At 46.5% G+C, this 10033-nt stretch overlaps 5 protein-coding genes across 10 annotated transcripts; 3 read left to right on the top strand and 2 right to left on the bottom strand.

Annotated features, from left to right (window-relative positions):
- Positions 1–194: 194 nt before the first annotated feature.
- PPTG_05933 (hypothetical protein) lies at positions 195–609 on the bottom strand (the record flags this gene model as incomplete). Its single annotated transcript, XM_008899683.1, has 3 exons — positions 195–200; positions 242–398; positions 479–609. The coding sequence occupies 3 exons, from the start codon at positions 607–609 to the stop codon at positions 195–197; spliced, it is 294 nt and encodes a 97-aa protein (XP_008897931.1).
- Positions 610–2950: 2341 nt separating this feature from the next.
- On the top strand, positions 2951–3773 carry PPTG_05932 (hypothetical protein; the record flags this gene model as incomplete). Its single annotated transcript, XM_008899682.1, has 2 exons — positions 2951–3552; positions 3636–3773. 2 exons carry the CDS (start codon positions 2951–2953, stop codon positions 3715–3717), a joined length of 684 nt encoding a protein of 227 aa, XP_008897930.1. The 3' UTR covers positions 3718–3773.
- A 727-nt stretch (positions 3774–4500) lies between these two features.
- Positions 4501–5345, top strand: PPTG_05931 (hypothetical protein; the record flags this gene model as incomplete). The annotated part of the gene is made up of 2 exons (XM_008899681.1): positions 4501–5165; positions 5233–5345. 2 exons carry the CDS (start codon positions 4501–4503, stop codon positions 5288–5290), a joined length of 723 nt encoding a protein of 240 aa, XP_008897929.1. The 3' UTR covers positions 5291–5345.
- A 697-nt stretch (positions 5346–6042) lies between these two features.
- On the top strand, positions 6043–7112 carry PPTG_05930 (hypothetical protein; the record flags this gene model as incomplete). The annotated part of the gene is made up of 2 exons (XM_008899680.1): positions 6043–6356; positions 6446–7112. The coding sequence occupies 2 exons, from the start codon at positions 6043–6045 to the stop codon at positions 7110–7112; spliced, it is 981 nt and encodes a 326-aa protein (XP_008897928.1).
- Positions 7113–7453: 341 nt separating this feature from the next.
- PPTG_05929 (hypothetical protein) lies at positions 7454–9006 on the bottom strand. 6 transcript variants are annotated; one of them, XM_008899675.1, is made up of 5 exons: positions 8720–9006; positions 8563–8636; positions 8425–8498; positions 8069–8341; positions 7454–7999 (listed from the first exon to the last, which is right to left on the bottom strand). In XM_008899675.1, exons 1-5 carry the CDS (start codon positions 8965–8967, stop codon positions 7691–7693), a joined length of 978 nt encoding a protein of 325 aa, XP_008897923.1. In that variant the 5' UTR covers positions 8968–9006; the 3' UTR covers positions 7454–7690. The 6 variants fall into 6 exon arrangements, with proteins under 6 accessions (XP_008897923.1, XP_008897927.1, XP_008897922.1 ...); XM_008899679.1 differs by having other exon boundaries at positions 8563–9006; XM_008899674.1 differs by having other exon boundaries at positions 7454–8341.
- Positions 9007–10033: the final 1027 nt, after the last annotated feature.

Here is a 10033-nt window from a genome sequence, read left to right as displayed (position 1 = left end):
GTGCCGTCAATAAAGAGCGAGATGTTATGGTACCGCAGCAGATTGACCAATGCCGGGTGAACCCAGTCCAGAAGGCGTGTCGGTCGCGTGACATCTTGTCTATTAGCTGAGACAAAGTGAAATTGCAAAAAAAAAACGACACAGCTTCATTGAGTGCAAGTGAAAGCGGCGGAATTTCCACAGATCCATGCACGTTACAGCTGTAGTGAAGAGCACGAGCTCTGTAAACACGTCCAATTACTTGAGATTCAGACAATCCAATGACGACCTGCTTGTTGTCGTCCCCGTAGACTAAGCTTAGTAGCTCTGTCCAGATTGTATTGGCAGGCTGAGCAACATCAGCGATGGCCAGGCAGTCCGTCATTGCCTTCATGTCCTCCTTGACGTCGGCAAGGCCACTAGCAACAGTAGTATCCCGGCAGGTGTGAGGCCTAACAGCCGAGTAGCCCATAGATCCAATCCGAAACTGCCTTTGCACCCCGAACGAAACTTGGAGCATCTGCACGAAATCTTCTTTGAAGGCGACCACGCCTTTGTGTACTTGTATCCCTTGTAGTAGCATGTTGTTCGCTCATGGCGCCCAGGTGACCCCTCACGTGCGTCTGCCATCGCAAGTTCCAGAGTAAGAGGCGAACGTATGCTTCCTACACGACGTGCCAACATGCAATGTGCTACTAATACCATTCGATTTAAGATCCCGTAGCCGATCATTGACAGATACGGGTACCTGTTCCTAGAACAGATCAGTTCCGTATCTGTACACGTCAAGAGGTAACCTATGTATGTAGGATATGAATTCACTAGATGGCTGCAGTGCCTTGACGACCGTGTAGATCCACTGTGAATTCGAAAAAATGATTGTCAAGCGACTTATCGCACCCCATCACTAAGATGCAAGCTTGCTAGTTAAGTTCCTGTATCTTGTTTGACGAAGGCACTGGCAATTGGCCTTCCGGTTCCAGGCCCATCGTCTCTACAGTGTCATGAACTATAATAGTTTCAATTTCGCGGAAACAATTGAGAGGAAGTGAAGGTGTGCTATAACTACTAGGGTATCAAATTCCTTTGATTAAAGGTATTGCCTAGCGCGCTCTTCTTGGATAATCGTATTCGAAAATCCGTAAATATTTCAGAGCAATTATGGCAGGAGTTATTAGAGTTAGGGTGCATCCCACTAGTATAGTTGTAACTCCCAGAAGTGATTCTCCATCAATGAATTCTGGATTTAGGATCTCCCGAATTTGGTCAATACAAAATCTAATACATGTAAAACATGTTATGCCTTGTCATAAATAGTAATACTTTTAATATTTCTGAAATTGTCATGCATAACATGGATATAATTAGTTCCTGCTCTTCTGCACTAGCTTCCTCTTGTGGTGTACGCATTCGCGCTAGCTTATCAAGCCTGTAGTGGTGCCTTGAGCACTTAAGTCATCACAACCGATCATCAACTCGCGTAATATAACGCCATTTTTCAGACATCCATATTAATGTTGAATTAACAGAAGAGCCCTGAAAATACGAGGTCATCATTATACCGGGAAGGATACGGAGTATCCTGCAGGGCGTCAGAGACATTATATCGTTCCAAAATGTTGACTGAGTTGCAGGTAACATCAGAAAACCTTCAAGAAACTTTTAGCTAGGGTGACCTTCTTTCAAATTGCTGCGTGTGCCGCGTCAAGTGCTTTTAAACCTTGGATGATAGGTTAACCTTAAGTTATTCAGCGTAAGACGCTGAGGAACCCGATGCAGCTACGTACGGATACTGGATGCATTTGTCAAGCTTGGTGAGCCTTGAGTGAATCATTCACAGTGCAGGATAGCAACTAGACGACGTGGCAATCCCAGAGCGCATAAAACATGTCAAGAAGCTACAAACGGCAAGTTTTGCCTGACCTTAAGAGAAAAAAAAGTTAGATGGTTTTATCAAATTTGCAGTCCAATTTTCGAAAACGAAATTTGAATTTCGAGACCTCGCTTAGCCCTTCCGGTATGAGCGTAAGCGATCTAGTATGTACATGTAATACATCGTCTGAAGATGATAGTATCGACACCCTCAACATGAAATTAGAGTGTGGACTTCTCCTTCCTTCGTATGCGATTCTGTAGTGATATCCGCGAATACACTTTCCACAACATCGTCGTCGGTATAGGTATGGTGCACTTCTCTGTCAGTGTGTCTAATAGTTGGCGCCGTTGATGACCTCGGCGGTAATAGTGATCTTATTGTCCTGTTAGCGTGCACCTAGAAGGGTAGAAAGATCGAGTCAATGCAGTCATCAAAATTGGTTCATAAAAATATAACGTAGACATTGCCACGTAATGCTGTGCATCACGTAGGGCTATCGATGTACTAGTGCACTTACCGCCAGCATAGCGAGAAATGTGTAAAGTACATTAGCCTTCCGCCTTGATGAACAAGGACAACGGTCGAAAACAGCTGGCAATTTAACCAACAAATCTTACATGTCTTCTAGATGTACAGTTACTTGCTTGACCTGGTGCCGCGATGGTCTTGTGAATTCGTGCAGACTATTGCAAAATATGATGGATAAGTGCAACTACAGTAGGTTCGGCTGTGACTGTAGTACTGACCACTTTGTGATCGGTGTGGGTAAGTACATTCAGGGAGTGACTCATAAAACTAGGTACTTCGAGGTATTAAGTTTGTGCGGATATATTCTGTTTACAATGCTACCAAAGAACGTTAGCAAGATTTGATGTAATCTCGTGCTGTGCTGAAGACAACGTATGTGTCCTCGTCTTAGGTTGAGGACATGGAGAAGCTTTACTATTATAGAAAGCAATTGCGCAGTACGCAATGCGTACTGTACATGTATCCGGATGTGCTGCACGTGCACGATTGGAAGGATGTGTTTTTGATCGCGAATCACGTCACGACAGGTGTTGGAAACTTAAAACCATCGGCGTGAAACCGGATAGCATGACCGCTCTATTAATCGCTCCCTTCGCGACCCTCATTTCTCAGTTCTACCACAAGATCAAAACAATGGAAAACGAAGACTTGGAAACGCTGCTGGCTTTGATCGAGGAGTACGACGATGATTGTACAACTGACTCGAGCATTGATGATACGGAGTCATGGGTGGCGCACAACGTGCATGAACCCAGTAAACCGAAACATAGCGAGAGCGCGAGAATTAAAGCTGATAGAAAAGAAATACGCTGTCTCAAGGCCAAACTAGGAATTCCAGGGCGAAATCGTTCTCGGGATCGTCACAGATTGGAGCTTCTGGAGCTGCGCGTCGAGGCAGCATTGCTACAGCAGCGAGTTGATGATCTAGAGGAAGAAGAGCGACGAGTGAGACCGGGAGCAACGCCTTCGTGGATGGCACCTAATGATATCAGCTTGGCTGACACTACGAATGACAGCCTTTATGACGCATGGAGGGACCTGGCCAAAAAACACAAAATGCATCGTACAAACGCCGAGATCGAGAACCGAAATCTTCGCGAGCTTTACGCCCATCAGCTAAAACTTACTCACATGGTCAAGAAGCTTTTCCGAAAACAATCCTCCATAGAGTAAGTGTTACCTATCTGCTTGCGCGTCCCCTTTGTTACAGAGTTTTTGTTTTTCTTATCACTTGTATTCTGTTGTATCACAGAGAACAACTCGCGCACCACAGGGCAGCATCTAGCTATGCCAAGCGCCAAAATAGGTCGATCACGCCCCATTACTTGGGGTAATAGTTTCAAGATATATAACTCATAAAAAGGTTGCGCGTATTCAAGTGTAAATGAAGGGATATCTGAGTTATCATGCTTGTGGTGGGAGTAGCGAGCTCTTTACAACTTGGTGAGGTGGAAATTTCGACACGAATGTGGCAGAGAATATTAGTCACTGTCTGGAATTACCACGGTTTAATTTTAATTTGCAAAAGGCAATCCAACTGGCAGAGATTTCATATAGAAAAATGAAATCTCTTCCAACTTGCAATCAACCACGAGCTGAAAATATCGCCTCTTGATCGAATCTCAGTTGCCTATCCACAATGCGGCAGATCTGTTAGTACCTTTACGTAGCATTTGCAAACATGTGATGAGTGTTAGGGGTTACGCAGGCATTGACCTGTTCGCTTAAACCGTTCCTTATGGTGATGAATATTATGGAAGTCGACTCATCTAAACTCAAACTGTACACCTCATCTAAACTCCTGTGGAATTACCACATCCACTGTAGTGCCTTTAAGGTACTGCCTTACATATGGCATTCAAATGATTCATGTCATCCACGCACACTACACGCCAATGCGTCGCACTCGAAAACATGACACGCAAGAAATCTGGGGTGGTCCGAAAACTTCGTCATCAACAGCATACCAAGGCAGCTACGTGTGATATATTGCACGATGCCTGAGTCGCCACTTCCGCACACCTGTAAAGGATCAGGGCTGTTTCCCTATCGTGCGTTTTGCTCTTCTGTCACATGGTAAACGCTAGGATTATGTGGAATTGCACTTTTTCTAGAGAATGATGAATCTGTTGTTGTCACGCGTGGGATTCACCAGAAAGGTGAGTCACCTGACGCCATTCTTTTCTTTCCCGATTTTGAACACGATGCTTGACGAATTCAGCACCGAAGAGCTCAAGACGCTAGAGGCGGCGCTGTCATTAATCGACGACAGCGGAAATGATGCTGCTAGAAGTGACAACATGGAAAACAGCGTGGACCTCTCCGATCCACACGAAGTGGAGGCTTTTGCAGGCCCTGTGTTTCAAGCGAGCAAGGCGGAGGTTTGCAAAGACAATATCTGCTCTAGTCCAGACACTCAAGAAATTCTGCGTCTCAAGGCTAAGCTATCCGTACCAGGAAGAAACCGCTCCCGTGACCTTCAGAAGCTAGAGGTGTTACAGTTGCGAGTGGAGGCTGCAGCACTACTACAACGAGTAGACGAGCTGAAAGGGAAACGCGACACACCAGTCATCGCAGTGGCAACTGTAAGAGGCTTCCCAGTTGGGAATTCAGGGCTGATTAAGCGAGTGCGACTAGATGCGTGGCAAAACCTCGCGATGAAGCACAAAAAACTTCGGCTAGAAGCGGAAGCGGAAAACCAAAGCTTACGCGAACAGTATGCTAATCAACTCAAAACGGTAAGGATGTTTAAGAAGCTGATTTTGAAGCAGGCATCGTTGAAGTGAGTATCTTTGTGTTGCAATGTATTAGTTTCGGATAAACATCTTACCTTATAATTTACTGTGCAGAGGTAAACTTGACTATCCGGTGCAACCCCGCCATCGCCCAGCTTCGACAGTGTATTAATGTACTATAAATATAAGATGAATATATCAACTAATGCAGTGAAAGAGCGAAGCCTTATGGTGCAAACGCTAGAGAGAGAAAGCCTTCAGGTCGATTTGCACAAACCTTTTGAACTGCCTACAGTATAGATGCCAATCAAATACTCAAGGAGCAGAGGGCACAAAGAAACAAGAAATATGCAAACGATGCAGTAAACAGTTTGTTTATCACATTGGCAGTGTTCAATTTTGCTCCGGTACCAAAGCGAGTGTCCACTTGCTTATTCGCCCTCCATTTCTTCATTTACTGCTCTCATAGTAGCCAAAGAGCAGGTAAAAAAACCACGAGTGAATGAGATCCACTAACTTGCCAATTGCTTCAATATGCATTGAGTGTTTGTGTCCTGGTGCCATCACTTCAACTTTCTTTTTTTTAAGGGGGGAGATAACAGTGTTCTATTTGGGATTGTACCATCACTTCAGTATTTCTTTTTCCCAGTCTCACTAGCAAGCTTGAGTGTCACTATTCAACCAATATACACCTTTCAAAACCGTTGTAGTTCTACTAACTGTAAGTTTGCACTTCTACATTTACATTTTTATAATTAACTGGTGAAATCTCAAATCTAGCATTTTACGTAGCATCCAGTAAAAAAAGTTGTGAGACTCCTATCGCCATTAGTGCTCACAACTGTCGCCTTCGTTTTACGGCACAAGCTAGCCGCCAGCCCGGAAAGCGCCGATGCAGTTGTTTCAGACTGCTTAGTTTCGGAGATGCGGCTGTCACGAGCTTGCCAGTTGAGTCGAGTCGGATCGTTGGCGCTACTGGAGTTGATGTGGGCCAGAAGCTATCGAGGCAACAGTAATATGGCGAGACGTCAACAGTTCGATCATCGCGACGAGTTTAATCAAGCGATGCGTAGTGCAGCTCATCAGGCCGACCTTCACATGGTCCAATGGCTGTTAGGCCACTTTCCTGACATTCCTATCTCCGAAATGGTTGTTAGGGCAGCAGCTGCTAGCGGCCGCTCGGGGATGTTACAACTTCTGGAAGGTACCAAAACGCGTGCAGCTATTCCATGGACAAAGTTTATTCTGATTGTGGCCGCGAATTGTGGTCATTGGGGGGGGTTGTGCACTGGTTGCATGAGCGTTGGGATAGTACTCATGGGACTAGACAAGCCAACACCGAGTTGGTGCTAGCTGCCTTCGAGCAAAACAATGTAGAGGAGCTCAAGTGGGCTCTTGGAAATGGCTATGGGGTATGGAGGTCTTCTTACTGCAGTTTCTATGGTGGGGATTGGCGATACAAGACCGAAATGCTGCGTTATATGTTGGACGGTGGTCATGCTGAAGAAAGAATTGCTCGCGACGCGCTTGTTGAAGCGTCTGAAAAGGGTGATTTATCTTTCATGCAATGGCTGGTGTCATACATGGAGGCAATCCACGTTGACGTGGGCGTGGACAACATTTCACTATCCATGGAAAATGCATGTGATAGGGGCCATCTTGATATTGTGCAATGGCTACTTGCCTATCAGGATAATTTCCCAAGTGATGATGATGTAGTGGTTTGCATGGAGATGGCTATGATTAATGCAGCAAGGGGTGGGGCGCTAGAAGTGGTGCGATGGCTCTACGAAACGTATGCTACTGATTCAAGCATTGATCTATTGGCTGGTGTAAGCCAGATCCTGATGCCAGTGTACGTGTTGGATCAGCGATGGATGTTGCAGCAAGTTACGGTCGTCTTCACGTGCTCCAATATCTTTATGAAGCCGATGCTGCGTCGAGATGAATCGCGCCAGCTGACCAAACACTCCAGCAGTATCATCAAGAGTTAAAGTGCACAACTGGGGCTATGGACGCAGCGGCAGCGAGTGGGCACCTGGGCGTTGCGGAATGGCTCCATTCTACTCGCTCTGAGGGTGTACTACCGATGCCATGGATCTGGCTAGTCTTTATGGACGCTTGGAAGCTGTGAAATGGCTTCGCTTAAACCGTTCCGAGGAATGCACGACCACAGGAATTGACAAGGTGGAGAAATATTGTTCAGCTTCTAGTGGCAAACGGCTGGGAATTCTCAAGCGGATGAATGCAAATGGCCCCGACTGAAATAAATCTTTAACGGCGAGCTCTACTGAATTGATTGGAAGAGGGCAAACGAACGCAATTTGAGAAAGAAGCGTGTGGCCTTTATTGAGTTTTGCAATATCAACCGCATAAAAAACATTAGTGAATGAATACAGCACTGTGCTGACGGCCAACGGTCCCGCATTTTTTTTTCCCAACGTGACGCCTTCACTGTCCGACATGTCGGTGTGGTATAATTTTAAAAAGCTTTTTTTAATAGCATAAAAAAAGAAGACACACGAGCCACAATGTCAATGATTTGTTCACTGAACTTGCTGTCAATTCTCGTTTATGACTTCGGGTACGGTATTTTGGATCCTTCCGCATGAGGTCGCTCGTGGTAAGTTAGTGAATGTCTTTGCTGTGTGGATGTATTACTCGTAGTGGAATTCGACGATCCATCTGTAGGCGAACGCTTTGAGCGCCGTGTGTCCTCTTCAGATCGGCGTCGTTCCTTAAAACTTCGGGATAAACGAGCCTTCTCCGAACTTGCAGCTACACGAGAATTGTGCGCTGAAAGCAGTTGATTTGACAACTCCATCTGTCGTCTATGAGCTTCGATCTTAAACTCCCTCTTCTCGGCCTTTAGCGAGTTGATCTGCCGAAACCACGGAATAAAATAAATAAAATCATGGAAAATATACGCTACTAGCAGCCTTCTGCGCACCTTAGCCTCTAATCGAAGTAGCTTCTTCTCAGAACTTTCAACTTTGGCTCGAAGTTTTTGGTTCTCCAATTCAGCTGATGATAACGCAGTCTTCGTAGTGTCCAGTTCACGTTGCAATCGATCGGAGACGTGCCGTTGCTCCTCCATTCTTGCACGACTGATGGCCGCCCAGTCTCGTGCTGACTCGAGTTGCGCTACGTCGCGCCTAGCTCCTTGCAACGCACTCTCCAGCATCTCAATCATCGCACGACTCTCTCGATTTTTCATTTTAGCCTGATAACCATAGAAAAAAAATCCACAAAACACACTTTAGCGACTAGCTTGTACAGTTTCTGTAGCCATCACAATGCATTTACTCGTTTGCTGTCCTGGACGAGGTTCACCACCATGCGGTGCAGTAGATTACTCGGCATGGATGCGATCAGAGCCGCTGCGTATACATACACAACATCAGGCACCACGATCTCACCATTGCAGTTAAAATTACTACAGACCTTCCGCCTCGGGGAATGCGACGATCCTGTCCATGCAGACGGATTCGAAGTGCTTCGTCACGAACCGGAGGCATCTGGCAGCAGGTTGTATCAGTAGGTTCTTCAACTATTATCAATTTGCAATTTCAATAGTAATCGTTAAGCACGACCATCGTACAGATCCACTAGCGAGCGCACTCGATTTCTCCTGATTGACTGGTTAGCTTTGTCCTGCTCCGCTGCCGCCTCTTCCTCTTCAGTTGGAGGCAGAAGCGAACGACACCGACGCACGTGGATGGGCAGCGAAGCGTGTCCGAAGCCCTGGTAGCAGTGCGGGCATGTGGCCATCCCACGTAGTCTCACGTGCTCAGATAGATTGCCAGGCACCTGGAGCGCTTCCAGCGCTCGCACATCTTCGTCGTCCATAGTGAATGCCTTGTGGAATCGCTAGCAATTAAGGCGACATTTCGGATTGGACAAAATATATCAACCAATCAAAATCAGCAGTTGAGCTAACTTCAACGAGAGGAACGAGAATGATTGTCGTCGGCGTTGGCAGCTAAGCTGGACTCTTGTGAGCACTGCCGTGCGCGAAGTCATGAATTGGCTGACAGGCTCAAGGCGGTCAGCACTTGGGCGTGGAGGCGTAGGCGCCGACGGTAAGCGTTGGAGCGTCCACCTTGGTTGCGCTCGCCAGCAGAGAAAAGGCCAGTAGGAATTGTCGAGCTCCTGTCAGCACTTGGAGAGCGACGAAGGCATGACCCACAAGGATAGTTTGACCCGGTGCACGTCCGAGCCTATGACAATTGGGGTTAACACACACCGAACGCACTCGCCTCCTTAATTAATAGAACCTCTTCGCATGGGGAACCTGAGCAGCAAACTCACTGGATGCCAGAATCCGATGAATACAAGTAAGTCTTACAATAATTAGGCGCAGCGCCGATCAAAATCGCATCGTTTTGAAATGAGGTGTATGTTGGATGTTGATGCCACTTGTCACAAAGTAAGTCGCATCGCAAGATAAGCTTTATGGTCGGTAAACGCGCGGTTATGGCTCCCTCGTTATGAGTATTTTGCGTTTTCAATATTACTTTTTCCTGCTACCCTTACAGCATCGATTTTTTTCACTTTTAAATTGGACCCCAAGCACCCAAGTCCAGCATCCAGACTCAATCCAACCAGTACTAACAACTAATGCGTCAGGGTGTAGTTTTTGCCGTCCTGCTCCTGATTCGTTGTGGAGTGTCTTCGCCAGCTGCCGACTCGAATGAGGTCCAGACGCCGAGCTCTTCTCCTCAGGGGTTGCTGTCCCCAGCGGTGAAAACGTGAGATTCCTGCGAACTCGGGTCATGGGCACTGCAGGAGACGAGAGGACCGTCAGCCTCAGCCAGCTATTCGCCAAGAATTGGCTAAGATTGAAAGGAAAGATATTTACAGTCAAGAACCGGAGTACGATTTTGCCAAAGCCGACATCGCCGACATGTTGGGA

The sequence above is a fragment of the Phytophthora parasitica genome, assembly GCF_000247585.1.
Source record: "Phytophthora parasitica INRA-310 unplaced genomic scaffold supercont2.8, whole genome shotgun sequence".
Taxonomy (NCBI): Eukaryota; Oomycota; class Peronosporomycetes; order Peronosporales; family Peronosporaceae; genus Phytophthora; species Phytophthora nicotianae.
Note: the sequence above shows the minus strand (reverse complement) of the source record. Positions and strands in the feature narration are given on the sequence as shown.

What these genes read in the sequence shown, in the direction of transcription:
- PPTG_05929 (XM_008899674.1), bottom strand. Translation starts at nt 8,967, where the DNA reads ATGGACGACGAAGATGTGCGAGCGCTGGAAGCGCTCCAGGTGCCTGGC. An exon ending in CGCATTCCCCGAGGCGGAAG is followed by an intron (nt 8,499 to 8,562) that starts GTCTGTAGTAAT and finishes ATGTATACGCAG; the next exon opens with CGGCTCTGATCGCATCCATG. An exon ending in TCGTCCAGGACAGCAAACGA is followed by an intron (nt 8,342 to 8,424) that starts GTAAATGCATTG and finishes TATGGTTATCAG; the next exon opens with GCTAAAATGAAAAATCGAGA.